The sequence below is a fragment of the Papio anubis genome, chromosome 15 (genome assembly GCF_008728515.1).
Source record: "Papio anubis isolate 15944 chromosome 15, Panubis1.0, whole genome shotgun sequence".
Taxonomy (NCBI): Eukaryota; Metazoa; Chordata; class Mammalia; order Primates; family Cercopithecidae; genus Papio; species Papio anubis.
The window spans coordinates 30,010,302-30,026,128 of NC_044990.1; the positions used below are offsets into that span (position 1 = coordinate 30,010,302).

At 35.6% G+C, this 15,827-nt stretch overlaps 1 protein-coding gene across 4 annotated transcripts in view; it reads right to left on the reverse strand.

Annotated features, from left to right (window-relative positions):
* INTS6 (integrator complex subunit 6) overlaps positions 1-15,827 on the reverse strand; it is an 89,024-nt gene that overhangs the window by 841 nt on the left and 72,356 nt on the right. For all 4 annotated transcript variants that reach the window (XM_003913900.4, XM_017951255.2, XM_009191951.3 and 1 more), the window contains 7 exons: positions 13,636-13,746; positions 12,119-12,334; positions 9,967-10,093; positions 8,617-8,759; positions 8,165-8,396; positions 2,903-3,274; positions 1,740-1,833 (listed from right to left, as the gene is read on the reverse strand). In XM_003913900.4, the coding sequence (XP_003913949.1) occupies positions 1,740-1,833; positions 2,903-3,274; positions 8,165-8,396; positions 8,617-8,759; positions 9,967-10,093; positions 12,119-12,334; positions 13,636-13,746 (1,295 nt within the window). The remainder of the gene's footprint in view (positions 1-1,739; positions 1,834-2,902; positions 3,275-8,164; positions 8,397-8,616; positions 8,760-9,966; positions 10,094-12,118; positions 12,335-13,635; positions 13,747-15,827) is intronic.

Here is a 15,827-nt window from a genome sequence, read left to right on the forward strand (position 1 = left end):
CTAAACAATGGGAAAGAGGTTGTTCCTTCCACAACTGAAAAGAAAAAGGAAAAAAACAAACAAAAAAATCAAAAAACTAATATATTCAAAATATATTCAAGGGCTGCAAACACTCTGGTGAAATCTGGGCTCCCAAAGCAAATACTTCAATAGCTTCTTCTCATGCTCTTTGTAAGTTGAATGTTGAAAGGAATGTGAACAAAGTATGAATATAAACTCCCACAAAATGGAAGAAGAAATGAAAATTGGGCAGTAGCATTTAAAAACCATGGTATTCTATTATAATTTGAAAGCTAGCAAATCAAGGATAGACATCTATAATACAGAGTATAGCAAGCAGTTAAAGTTCAAGTAACAACTTTTAAAGATTTTCAGTAACAAATATGGGCAGACTAAAATTGCGTCTACATAATTGCCGATGGTTTTAAGAATATCCAAGACACTGGACATTTTATTCCTACTTCCTTGCTAGTTGGAAGCTAGTATAAATAGCCACTGTAATACTACACAATTCCCTAAAAGGTGGCAGAAGTGAAGTACAGATACCGGGAATATAAATTCCTAATGAGGTTTTAGCTGACAGAATGTTACCATAAAGAGCATAATAGGTTAAATACTCAAAAGTATATGAAAAGTTATAGCCTTATCTTGATCCTGCAAACTGGCCTATGCTCTAGCCACTCCAAAAGTATGAAAAGAAAAGAAAACTAGAAACAAAAACCAACTTTATCTAAAATCTTCACGTGTAGCATAGAAGAGACAGGGGGACAAGGTGTAAGTGTATTTACATTTAGAAGGTCAAATAAGATAAGCCCCAAGTTTTCTTATAATACTAAAATCCCCAAAATATTGAAGGGAAAATAAAAAATGTTTTTAAACTCATGCAACTATGTTTTCCAGTTAATTGCACTTCTTAATTACCATTTATAACCTTTATCCACCTTCTTTATACAGTGATCCCTCTGTATCCATGGAGGATCGATTCTAGGCCTCCCTATGAACACCAAAATCCATGAATGCTCAAGTCGCTTGTATAAAATGGCCCAATATTTACATGTAACCTGTGTACATTCTCCCATATGCTCTAAATAATCTCCAGATTATTTATAATACTAACACAGTGTAAATACTATATGAATTAGACTGAATTATTTAGAGAATGACAAGAAAAAAAAAGCCTGTACATATTCAATACAGACACAACCATCCATTTCCCCACCTCCAAATACTTTCAATCTGTGGTTGCTTGAATCCAGTGAATGTGGAACCCAGGGATACAGAGGGCCAATGTACTAATGATCCTGGGCTACTGAAACAATCAGAATAAGGCCCATTTGTCCAATTCTGGTCCCCTTAATTACGCTTTCCCATGTAAAAATAAATGACATTCAAATATGTTATTTTTAGTCACCAATATTAATGCATAAAGAAGAAAAATTAAAGGTTGCAAAATATTAATGTAAAGATATCAAAAAGCTACAGAGAAGAATAAACAAGAATTATCCAAGTATCTAGTAATTTGCAGGGAGAAAAGGTCCATAATTCCTGAAGAATGTGTGTGTGGCTGTTTTCTAAGTGAACTTCTTTCAATAAACTAAAAAAGAGTAAGAATTTATATGTTGGTATGCCATATACATTTATAAACACCACAAGTGCAAAACAGATACTGTTAAAATACTGCCTGTATAAACTGTAGACTCATTTAATCACCATTTCATTATATGCAATAATTTATTTACCTTGATGCTTCTTTAATGACATTTTGTAAAAATATTAGTCTTGTTTGTAAGCTGCCTTGCACATGCTTCAGTAAAGTGAAGATTCTTTCATATTCTTGAAGCAAAAGAAGCAAAAAGAAAAATTAAGTGCCTTTCATTTGTATTCTTATTCAATATTCTTCTTTTGCAGTTTATTATATTAAGATATACTGAGACAAAAACATTCTACATAAAAATTTCACCACTCATTAGAGATTTTATATTTTAACATATATGTAAAAGTACATAGCAACAAAGATAAAACAACTAATCAAACACTGCTTTGTAAGTAAAAGTTCCTATTAAGTTATCAAACATAAAGCTTAAAAGGATGAGTAAATAGCTTTTTGGTAGTATCACTAAAAAATAAGAACAAGTGGCCTTTACAAAACTCCATCCTTACAGTTTAAAATTCTAACAGCTAACATGGGGTAAGTGGGAAGTGGGAGTAAAAACCAAACAGGTTAAGAGTGTTATTCCAGTTTAAAGTTTTCATATGAAACTCTGCAAGGGCTATAAACATCTAAACTCCAAGGACTGATTTGTACCCATTTCTGGACCACCCAGGTCACTGTACTACCCCAGGGCAAGTGATGTGTTAACATCCTCTAAATGAATGCCAATAATACTGAACTTTTTCCCACGAAGTTCTTTTGTGTTCATATACCAGATAGCTTTCGTAACTTTAGTTTTTCGGCCTAAACATATCCTATAATATCACTATCATAGTTTAACTATTAAACATAATGGTAGGCACTACAACAAGAACTTTACAGACATGAAGTAATTTAATTTTCAGTATATCGTTTGTGAGCTAGCTGCTATATTAAATTCCATTGTTGGTCAGAAGAATATTCAAGATTATGGGTTCCTGTCATGGTAGGAACTATATGTAATTTATCTGTACAGTGTTGCTCTGCTCTTAGTCCCTGCTGCCTACCATACCTAGTACCTTGGAAATAGAAGATATTCAGTGTTGGTCAGATGAATAAAGAATCTTAACTGAGATGTTGTTCAAGACAGATCTAGAATCATATCTATTCTTTTACTACAGTTACTTGACCTTTTTTTTTTTTTTTTTTTTTTTTTGCTTTTTTGAGCACATACAGAAATCAGATCTGATGTTCGTCTCTTATTATACATACTTCTTCCTGGCTTTCGGATCTCTTTCATTATTTGTGCTTTTAATTCGGTATTGACCTCTTCATGGCTTCTGCAATGCATCAATTTCTTTCCTTTGTTGAGTGAAGATGCTGGTATGTTCTCTTCAGCACATTGTTCTTTATCTCTTGGCTCCTCATGATTTTCTAAAAATCCACCAACAGTGAGGTCATTGGTTCCTAAATGGTCATGACCAAGAGCCTCCATATGATTGGTTGGCCGTTCCAGTAAACCAGCTGGAGAAGATGTTGAAAATTCAGTATCCATAGCATTTGGTGTAATGTCTGATGAAAGTTGGTCTGCAACATGATTTTCAACCACATCATGTATTATTGAATCATTAGTGGTCTCTGAAACTAAAAACAAAGATATGGGGAAAAAATTATGAGGCCCAGTCTCAAAGCATACAGTAAATAAAGCTACAAAAGAACATTATTACAGCAAGTCACAACTGATTTCCTCGACTAATGCAAGTTAACAAATAATGTGATATAGTTCTTAAGCATTGCCAAAGATACGGTAGATTTCAATGTGACACATACACAGTATTTACAAAATATTTACAATTTTTGCCCTTAGAGGAAAAAATAAAGTCGATTTCAAGTAGTTTAGTTTTCTGGTTTATTCTATGGCAATTTTATTGAAACAAGTAGGTTGATACTTCAATGAAATATCTATGATCAAAATTATCACGGTCATCTATCTCTACCTTAGAGAGCCCTAACTCAATATGCCTTATACATCTGGTATCATTTAGAGGTAAAAGTAAATACTGGGTAGTTTTTACTTTCTACTTATACTTCTGCCTTTAAGTTCCAAATTCTGCAGGGAACATACCACCAAACAGGTAATGTTTTACAGTATACCCTTCTAACTACAGAATCTAGTCATCATTTATTCACCAGTGCAGAGCAACCTGGTGCCCACTTCAGTTCATTAGACTACTAAAATTGAAAGCTCGCAAGCCTTCCTCTTAACACCAGATTATTAGACTTGCCCCACAGAAAGCAGCTGAATTTTAAGTTCTCTGATTGCTTACCAACCTCCAGGATACCAGCTGATTTCATCTCTACTGTCCTCATTTCCTGTCCAAACTATTAACTCAATTTACTCATATTCCCCTATACACTCATTTCCACAAATCCCTCAAATTCCTGACTCTCTCCTAAATTTGATTCCATGATTTGCAAACTCCCCTTTACTGAATATTCTGTACAACTTATGCTTTAACTGAAACCCAGCTCTCCTGTATGCAGACTGCTCTCCTTTCCAGACCAAAAGTAGAAATTGCTTTCTCTTGCACACTCTCCATAGGCATAAAAGGACATGCAGTCACTGAATCCTTCACTTCCTAGTGCTATTGCAAAATTACTCCCTTGTACTCTTGTGAGACTCAACCATGCCACTCACACTGTCTCTCCTTATCACTATCTTATGCCAACCTCCAGGGCACAAGCCTGTAAGACACTGTTGTCTCTGGCACTCAGTTACAGCCTTCCTTCTGTTGTGCTGAGCTCCTATCAACTCCAGTGGGGAAGGCACCAAGTTCAAGAAGGCAAAGAAGAGATCTAGAGCCAGTAAACAAGACAAGGGGTTTTGTCGGGGGCTTACATAAAGGGGAGCGAGCCCAGTGGTGGCAAGCTAGGCAGGAGAACCACCTTACATACAGTCCAATGGCAGTGGGCTGGACAGGATAACTGCACGGCCCAGTGGCAGCAGGCTAGACCAAAAAAAGGCAACTGCTTGCAAAAAGTTTGCAGTTTATATTGTATTTTCACTTAGCACTCTTCCCCCTAACAACCTCCACCTGGCAACCTTCATTTAACCCAAAACAAAGGGCCTCAATCCCCTGTCTGGCCTGCATTCACTTCACAATGGGCTAGGGGGCTCAGATGTTCCTCATAGATAGGGAATGGATCTTTGGGTTAGCCACCCTATTCCCTAGCTCAGAACTCCCAACCGCATGCAGGTGTGTCTGCACGCAGGGTCATTCTCAGGGTATGCTTCAGTTATTGCTATCAATGCATCTGCCATGCACATTCCACCCCCAGAGCCCTTGTCACTTCATTCTTGGTCCTTACTACTACTCGAAATGTGGTGTGTGGACAAGCAGCAGCAACACCAACAGAGAGCTTGCTAGAAATGCTCATCTGCCTCAGACTGAGTAAATGAGAATCTGTAGTTTAACTAGACCTCCCAGGTGATTCACATGCATATTCAAGTCTGAGAAGTGCTGTGGACTTCAATGTTTAAGCAGATCATCTGGTAAGAACCTGGCCTCCCCGTTCCCCAGCTTCTCTCTAAAGAATTTACATTTATACCTTCGCCTTTCACATCCAGACAAATTCAGAGATGGAGGAGTATAACCCTCGTCTTCAAAGTACTCCTGCTACTGCTCCTTAACTCAGCCAGACTTCGACTCTAGCAATTCCTCTACTTTCTTTCTCCTATTAACCATATCCCTTCTAAGCAGCCAATTCTGTATCAGGCTTATATCCGATGATACATCACTTTTACTAATGTCTTAATTTCTCTTGTTCTACTGTCTTCCCATAACATCTGCCAAGCAAAATCCCATCTCTTGACTCACTCTATCTGCTTGCCCCAGACTTGCATTTGGAATCATAAGCACTGCTGAAGAAATAGGGTCCAGCTCTACAGAGTGGTCACAATCACCATCTCTACTTGGGTCCTAGGCACTGTCTAGCAATCTTATCACAACTTTTTCTCTCTCCCACAGAGATTGTTAAGCTCCCTCACTCTCTTCAAACCCCTGACTTTCCCAATATCCCCTTCCGTCTCAGCAGTATACTTCACCTTCTACCTCACAGAGCTCAAAAGAAAAGCAAAGCCATGATTAAGAGACTTCCTTTACCTCCCTCTTAACTAAATTACACCCTCGCCACCACGTTTCCCCCACATTCTGCATCAACTGAGGGAGCATTCTTTCTTCTGTGCTCTAGACCATTCCCTCTTGCGTTCTCAGTAATTTTGTGCTGAGTATGCCTTTTCTCATTTTCATTTTCAACTTCTCCCTATTTACTGGTTCCATCACCAGCACTGAAACATGCTCAAGCGTCTCTGATCTTAAAAACAAAGAAAAATCACCATTTTCAAAACCCCGTGAACTCTTCCAGGTACCATGCTCTTTTCCCATCTTCCTTTTACAACTAAACTTAACTAGACTAGCTGTTTATACTCATACTCATTGTTTCCATTTTCTCACCTCTCACTCCTCCCATAACCCCTTATTAGGCTCTGCCCCTTTACTCCACAGAAATTGCTCTTGCTAAGATCACCAAAGACCACAGAATTTTTCTATTTCTCTTGATTGAACTGTTTTTGTTGTTGTTATTGTTTTGTTTGTTTTTTAAGTATTTGGGACAACTACCCACTCAATTATCTTGCCCTTTAGCTTCCATGACATTAAATTCTTCCCTATTTTCTCCTATCTCTAAAATTCTTCCTTCTCAATCTCCTTTTCTGCTTTCTTATCTTAACTTTGGCACTTCCGAGGTTCTGTTCTGAGCTTTTTTTCTTGTGTTTGCCTTGGTGAGATTTTATTCAGTGCAATGGGCGGTAATCTGCCTCTCATACTACCCCTCTAGCCCAATCCTCTTCTCCTGAGTCCCAAACTCAGTATTCATCTTCTAACTTAGGATCTCCACTTGATGACCTAATATGCACTTCTAAACTAAACTCATTTATTATTTATTCTTCCACCCACCCAGTGTCTCTCAAGACAGACACCTGACTCCTCCCACCCTGCTCTGGTCCCAACATCCAACCAGTAACCAAATCCTTTAGTGGTGTGTCCAAGTATTTCTCAAATACATATTCTTCTTCAAACCCCTCTGTCAGGTCACCAGCATCTGTTCCCCAGGTTTCCTAACTGATTTCTGTGCATGCACAATTATTTAACAACATCAAATATACAGTCTGTGTCCATACTCTCCAACATGTTTTCTGTTTGTGGAAAAGTTTGATTTTGTTTGATTCTGAGTACAGTTAAGGCCTATACATTGCAACTGGCTTATGTATCTCTTAAACTACATTTGCATCTGTAAAATCCTGCTGTACCTCTTTTACTATGTATTTTTCTGGGAAAAAACCAACAGATTCTTTGTCCTACAGAGTTTTCTACAATCTGGATTTTACTAATTGTATCCCACATGTTTCTCTGCCCCCTGTATTTCCTATAAATTGGTTTGATTACATTGATGTTCAACTTTGGTTTTTGGGGTTTTTTTGGTAAGACAACTTCAAAGGCAGTATTGGATACCTCCATCAGCAGTCATAAAATATTTTGTTTCTCTTCAGTTAATATGCTGTAAGTATGACCACTATCTATAAGTGATAAGTCCATTAATTCATTAGGGTTTCCCTACATTCATTCTTGCTCCTCTCTGATAATATTCCACACACATTACAGTCAACCTGGTCTTCATAAAATGCTAATCAGATTAGGTCACCTTCATTTTAAAACCTTTCAGTGGATTCTCACTGTCCTTTAGAATAAAGTTGAAAACAGCTTCCAAGGCCTTCCATCATCTGGCTTCTGTCTTTCAGTTCTCACCTTACCTCATGCCCAACACCCTTGCTATACTGGAATTCTTTAAATTTCCTTAATGCCTTTCTCTTTATGCCACTGCACATACTATTGCTCTAGTATAAGCAAATGCACAGCTTTTGGCTTCAGCATTAACTTCCTCAGTAAAGTGCCTTGACTTCATTGACTTAAATCCTCTTGCCAAATGCTTCCACAATATACTTGACATCTTTTCTGTAATATTCAACATACTTCTAGTATCTGTTCAATGACTGATCTTCCTTGCTGATTATAAATGAGGGCAGAGATCACTCCTATCTTCAGTGGTATACCTCAAAGCACAGCATTATCCAAAACAGCATACATATTTAATAATTAGTTGACTTCAACTGAAATTGAAAACCATCTTTCTGTGGATAGTGATAATGCTCCTTTCAAAAGTATTATTTTGAAAGATTTGCAAATGATATGTTAGAACATTATAGCTAATAAAGCATCATAAATATAAGAAATGTTCAAATGTTCATTAAGACATACAAAAATGATCATATGCTCATTTAAACAAATATCTTCTCTACACATTCATTCACTCATTGTACTACTAATCAATTTCCTTCTATAATCTATAACAAAAATCTCTTCCTTGAAAAGGAACCAAAAGGCAGCAAATAATGTTTAAGAAAAAAACAATTCTTACTTTTATGAAGAGGAAGAGGTTTAATAAGATCTGGCTGTGCTTGAGTTGTAGGTGCAGGTGGTCCTTTTCCCCCGATATGATTGTTTACAACAGGATTCTGCTGTCTGCCTCTTAGTAGTGGAGACATACACCGACGTCTTTTAGGGATCCCTTGCATATTTGGTTCTCCAGGTCGTTTATGTTTATTTTGAGGTCCAGCCACAAATTCATCTGCTTCATCTATCATCATACCCTTTAGCAAAAAAGAATACAATTTTCTTGAATTTACAAACAATGTTTAAATGGCACAACCAGTGTCAATTCCAATGAAAGTAACTATATTCTAATTATGTTGACATTTATTAGATACTCTACCAGGAAAATAGCTTCAGCTTACTTTAGTTAAATTAAGAACTATAAAACTGACAATGCCTACCACAAACAAATTACATAACAGAACATTTCAAAATTACCTTCTTATCCAGCTTAAAGGGGTTGCCAAATGTATGCAACCTTCGCGGCTGATCAGGATCAAGTTCTCTTAGTGGAGAAGGTACTTGCTTGAGGTATTCCTGGTAGTTCCCCATTTGTGCTATAGGAACACTGTGCACTTGATCTTTCAAAAAGAACACAACAGCAACAAAAGTTAACCTCACTAAGACTATACTCCAATTAGTTCTCAAATAATGTTTCCTTATATATGAATGCTACCTAGTGTTATTCTAGACAGTCTTCTTTACCAACATACTCTAAATTCGTTTGGTGCAATTATAACCACTGTGACAAAATATTTTAAAATAAAATTTAAAACACTGATTTCATCATCTAAACAAAACAAAAATTGCCATTAATTTCAGTACACAGAAAGTATGTGTGGCCGGGCGCAGTGGCTCATGCCTGTAATCCAAGCACTTCGGGAGGCTGAGGCAGGCGGATCACTTGAGGTCAGGAGTTTGAGACCAGCCTGGCCAACATGGCAAAACCCCATCTCTACTAAAAATACAAAAATTAGCAGGGCATGGTGGCACGTGCCTGTAATCGCAGTTATTAGGGAAGCTAAGGAGGAGAATCGCTTGAACCCACCCAGGAGGCGGAGGTTGCAGTGAGCCGAGATCACACCACTGCACTCCAGCCTGGGCGACAGAGCAAGGCTCTGACTCAAAAAAAAAAAAAAAAAGTATGTGTGATCTTACCGTGAAAGGTGTATCTCTTCTCTTCTATGCTATTCCAAATAAGCAGAATTTAATTATAGTAGAATTTGTAGAAAACGGAAGTACAGTATGGAAAAGAGAAGCCACATAGCTAACCCTTTTTATATAAAATTATTGTTAGAACGCTTAAATCAGAGGTGGCAAAGGTTTAAAGTCTCATCTGACTTGATTTATAGTAGGTGCCATGGATAAAGGTGAAGGAATTATCAGAACATGTCATGAAACTGGCCATCCGGAGTTAAAGCATCAGATACTGGTATATCTCAAGAAAATGACTGAGATAAGAAAAATCACTTATTTTAAGTATAGAGTTTGACAACTGGTGCGCGCGTGTGTGTGTGCATGCACGCATGAATGCATGAGAAAACCTATAAAAGGAAACTAAACTGTTAAGAAAGGTTGTTACCTCTAGGGAAGAGAATTTGGGGCAACAGTGATGGTAGGAAGAAAGGTAGAGAGTCAGGGATGATTCACCTTTTACTTCATTTGAACTTACAATAAGAATGTTATACTACTATAATAATTCTTTGAAATTTACATCACCATGCTATGCTTTTTCAGACTATAAAGAAAAAAAACATTAAAAATACCAGTATTAAACTATGATCTAACCTTCATCCTGTCCTTTAAGAAATCTGCGAGTGCTCTTCAAAAGATTAGATCTCATTCTTGTTAAGTGATCCAAAAGATTTCGTCTTGGTATGTCATAAGCATTTCTAAATGTCTGTGGCTTCAAATCCTATTAAACAACATTCAAGGACAAATTTATTGTCAAACATAGAATTAAAAGAGACTAAAATCTCTAACCTGCAGCATAGGTTTGGAAATAAGATATATAAACTAGTTAGCTTAAAAAAATAAAATAAAGACATATAATATAATCTTAATGTACTGGTTCAGGGCCAAAAGATGAATATTTGGTAGTGAGATCAACCAAACAATCTCAATTCACCATCTAACTCTAAAGATTTTATTATATATTCTGGATAAAAGAAGTAAACTCATTTAAGTAAAAACCAATTTCCAAATTTTAAAAACCGAAGTTTTTTTAGAAAACAGCTTTAATGTGTGATTTATGTACCATAAAATCACCTATTTTAAGTATATAGTTTGATGTGTATTAGCAAATTCATAGTTGTGAAACCATCATCATAATCCATTTCTACCATCCCCAAAAGCTCCTTGTACCCACTTGCAGTCAATCACTATTCCTGTCCCCAGGCAACCACATGATTTGCTTTCTTTCTATGCTCCATTTTATAAATGGAATTTTGCAGTGTCCAATCTTTTTTACTTGGCTTCTTTCAATTAGCGTGATGTTTTTGAGATTCATTGACATTATTCGTGTATCAGTAGTTTGTTCCTTTTTATTCCAAGTAGTCTATTATATGGACACACCACATCTTCTTTATCTATTCACCAGTTGATAGGCACTTGGACTGTTTCAAGTTTTTGGTTATTATGAAAAATGCTGCTATGAATTGGCATACTAAGCCTACAAGTAGATGACTGATTGTACAGCAAATTTATGTTTACCTTCTTAGGAAAATACCAACTATTTTGTATCAGTAATGTTAGGAGGGTTGCTCCACATTCTCATCAATACCTGTATTTTTTGTCTTTTAAATCTGTCATTCTAGCAGTTATGAAGTAGTATCTCGTTATGGTTTTAATTTGCATTTCCCTAATGGCTGATAAGGCTGAGTTCTTATTTGTATTTGCTTATTTTCTTTGGTGAAATGTCTGTTCAAGTATTTTGCCCATGTTTGTCTTTTTGAGTTATGAGTTCTTTATATATTTTGATACAAGTCCTTCATTTGATATGTGCTTTTCTCCCAAGCTGTAGCTTGCCACTTCATTTTTCATGTTTCTTTTAAAGAGCAAAGTTTTTTTATTTTAATGAAATTCAATTTATCAACATTTTTGGTATGTGCTTTTAGAAATCTTTGCTAAGTCAACATCATAAAGATTTTTTCCTATGTTTTCTTCTATAAGTTTATAGTTTTAGTTCTTACATTTAAGATCATGACCACTTCAAATAATATGAGGTAATGGTCAAATTCATTATTTTGCATATGGATATCCAATTGTTCCATTTGTTTAAAAGACTGTCTTCTTATCCACTAACTTATTTTTCTATCTTTGTTAAGAATTTACTGTGTGTGTGAGGGCCTACATCTAGACTCAATTCTGTTCCACTAATCTCTATGTTTATCCTTATGATAGCACCACACTGCATGGATCACTGTAGTAAGTTTTAAAATCAGATGATATAAGTCTTCCAACTTTATTCTTCTAAAATTGTTTTAGCTATTCTAGGACCTTTACATTTCCATATAAATTTTAGAATCAGCTTGCCCATTTCTACAAAAAGGCTGCTGGGATAAAGATATCTGTAACCATGAGTACTCACAAAGCATTTTTGGACCATGCTGTGGGCCTAATAGGGTCATCAGTTTAAGTACAAAACTGTAGTGAATTCTACCATCCACTATTGCAACTTAAAGCAATTTCTAAACCTCTGTTTTCTCATCTATAAAATAAACAAGTTAGTTTACTCTTCATCAATCTATCCATTCATTCACACACCATGTACACTGTTTTAATTCTAGCAGTGACAGTATAATGATCATTATTCTGCAAGGGTACAGAAGTACTCTTTAAAGTCTGGATAAAATGAATGTCAGAATTAGCAGAAAATGTGATTTATCCAGTAACAGAACAGAACAGAACTACAGTAGTACTAAATTCATATGATTATTACCTTATTCAGCAAAGCAACTTGGAATCCAGTGTATTCCTTCATATTAAGGTCTAGCAGTCTGTGAGGGACATCCTCTGAAATTCCCTGGAGGAGTTGTTGAAAATCTTTCCTATACGCCATTGATAAACCATGTGATCGGCTCCGGACTTTTATTCCAGTTTCCTGTACTACTTTTTTGCCTACAGATCCAATGACTCGATCAGATTCTATTTTGGCCTAAAGTAAAAATAAGAATTATCTTGATAAAATCTAAATTAATAAATCAGATACTAATGGTTATGATCTTCTATAAATTAAATATATATTTTTTAAGTATATAAGAAGTTAAAAACTCAAGTAGCATAGTTTATGTCAAGTATTGGGTAAATTAAACATAGTAAACAACAACGTCTTATGATTTTAAATCATTACAACTCTAAACTTTTGGAACAGGACAAACACACTTTCAACTTATTATTTTATTTATTAATACCCATTATACTTAAACCATGAAATGTAAATGCACACTAAATGAAATGTGTATTTCCAATTCAGGAGTGATAGAAAATTATTTTTTAAAAATCGTTACATAAGACATTTTTATTAGCACATCAATATGGCAAATAATTATGCAGTTCTTCCCTGGAAAGCAAGAAGCAATGTTTTGACTCCTCCCAAACTGCTTTTTGATTTGTAGTTAAGGTAGTGAGTCAGAAGTACTGGAAAAATAAAGTATTTCATAGGCCATTAACAATTTCAGTCAGTTAAACTATATACTGCTTGACTACTATAGTATTTATTAATGTGATTTTTGGCCAGAATGACAAACTTCAGTGTTTTCTACAAACATTTCAAAGAAACTCCCATTCTGAAAGAAAAATCTGCAGGTTTCAAAACATAAAGTTGTTTTTTTTTTTTCTTTTTTAAGGAAAAATGACTTTCTAATCTAAATTTCTCAAAAGATAAATAATGTTCACATATAGGAAGTCTAGGACCACACTCACGAAGCCATTTTCTTAAATTAGGAATTATTATACAATTTTCTTTTTTCTTTTTTTTTTTTTGAGATAGAGTCTTGCTCTGTTGCCCAGGCTGGAGTGCAGTGGCACAATCTTGGCTCATTGCAAGCTCCACCTCCTGGGTTCACGCCATTCTCCTGCCTCAGCCTCCTGAGTAGCTGGGACTACAGGCACCCGTCACCACGTCCGGCTAATTTTTTGGATTTTTAGTAGAGATGGAGGTTTCACCGTGTTAGCCAGGATGGTCTCGATCTCCTGACCTCATGATCCGCCTGCCCTGGCCTCCCAAAGTGCTGGGATTACAGGCGCGAGTCACCGTGCCCAGCCTATTATACAATTTTCAAATTAACATTTCAAACCATAGCACACCATGGGTGTGAGACAGAATGGCTCTAAAATGTAATATATTAATATAATGGAATTCCATTAGAACCATCAAGAACCAGCTTTAACCTGTTTAACTATCTTAGCCCAAACCATTCAAAATACTTAACAGCTCACTCTATTTCTTGATATTACCTGTTGACTCAGTTTTTTGAGGTATGAAATGACACTGTAACTAAGTCCATATTCCATACTGTCTGCTATTAGGTTAGGTGCTCCCATCATCCTAACAGCTTTCTTCAAGGGCTATAGGAAAAAAGAAAACATCATTCAATATTAAGCTTATTAAAAACTTATGGTTCCATGTATAGTCTGTCTTAAAATTTTCTCCAAAATATTATTTCCCCTTCTTCTCCTCAATAAGGAAGTAACACAATCATATTTATGTTTCAGTAAAATGTTTGTCAGTGGGATGAAAGGCCATCTGAAGTAGTTAAAAAGGATTTAGAGGCCATAACAACTCCCCAAGACAAGAAGGATAAAATACTGGACTTCCTTGGTACCACTGGGAGATACTAGGAGATAATGGAAGAAATGGACAGAAGACACATTATAGAGGTAGCTCTGGGTAGTAAGTGAAAAACACTCAAGGAAAATGCAAGATTTCCACTTTGAGTAATTAGCTGCTCAACCACTCACTAGTTACATGATTCTAGATCAGATTATAAATAAGCTCTCTGTGGCTTAGTTTCTCATTTGTAAAATGAGGATAATAACAATACCTACCCCTTACAGGGTTGTCATGGGATTAAATGAGTTAATACACATAAAGCATTTTATAAAACCATTGGGTACAAAATATTAATCATTACTATTATTATAATATGCTGAGCTGAAAAAAACAAGCTCTGAAGGAAACATAAGCAGGAGGAAAAAACAATCTAATATTTATTATGGATGTGGTAACTGAAAGTTACCTTTCAATTGTAAGGAGAGACTGAGAACTACTTTGTATGACAAAAAATATCACTACCAAGAGTGTCTAGCATATGTGAATGGGATAGAGCCAGAAAAAGGATGATAACCATTGACACATTAGAGTGTATAAGCACTGGTGTCAAACTGAAATCAAATCCCAGCCCTGATATTTAACACCTATCTGGCATGGCTAAATCCTCAGGGTTGCTACGAAACATAAATGAGTCAATATATGTAACAGTTCCTATTCAAAGTGTTTGTTCTTTTTTGCCCTTCTACTTGCCAGGCACTGTGTGCTAGACACATTCAATACAACTTATCTCTTAGAACTATAAAATGTCATGATTTTCAAAGCTCAAGAAATTAATCTCCTAATTATATTAGGGATGATTTAGAAAGATTATTTATAGCCAAATGCTATAATATTCCTGCATCAAAAACAGAAGTAATACATAAGTGATTTTTAAGTACTTTTGTTAAAAGGTTACCTTTCACAAACTAAATCATGTATTTAATAAAATGCATGTTATTGGTTTTACCTACTATGATACACTAGTTTTGAAGTAATGAACTCCTCTAAAGCATATGGTTCTAAGAGAATATACACTTATCCACCTTACAAGGTGTTTCTAGAGATTTGGGAAATAATACAACAAAAACTATTGTGCACCCTTAAAAAGAAATATAGTAGGCCCTACATATCTGTGGATTCCGTATTCTGTGAATTCAACCAACCACAGACTGAAAACGTTAGGAAAAAAAAAAAATGGAACGTTGCATCTGTACTGAACATATACAGACTCTTTTTTCCTTGACATTATTCCTTAATCAATATAGTATAATAAGTACATACATATTAAGTAACCTAGAAATGGTTTAAAGTATACAAAAGAATGTGTGTAGGTTATATGCAAATACTACGCCATTTTATATGAGGGACTTGAGCATCTGTGACTTTTGGTGTCCATAGGTGATCCTGGAGCCAATCCTTCACAGATACTGAGAGACAACTATAATCATAAAACTATAATTTAAAAAGGTAGTACAACACTCGAGGTTAAAAGCCTAAATCTAAGCCAGACTGAATTTCAGGCCCCTCATCCCCTCACATGTTAGCTATGTAGCCTTGTGCAAATTATTTAATTTTTAATGCTTTAGTTTCCTCATCTGTGTAACAGAACCAATAATCATTTCTACCTCATAGGGTAACTGTATAAATTACTGATGTTGCTTAGGACAGTACCTGGCCTGAGTAAGCAGTACATAAATGTTCTCGTGATCATGATCATCATCACTACTCTGCAAATCACTGAAACCTCTCTTTACCTTTACATCTATAGTGGTCATTTGTATACTCAATTTTCATGTCATTTAATCTACAAAAGCAATAAATAAAAGTTTACAATACC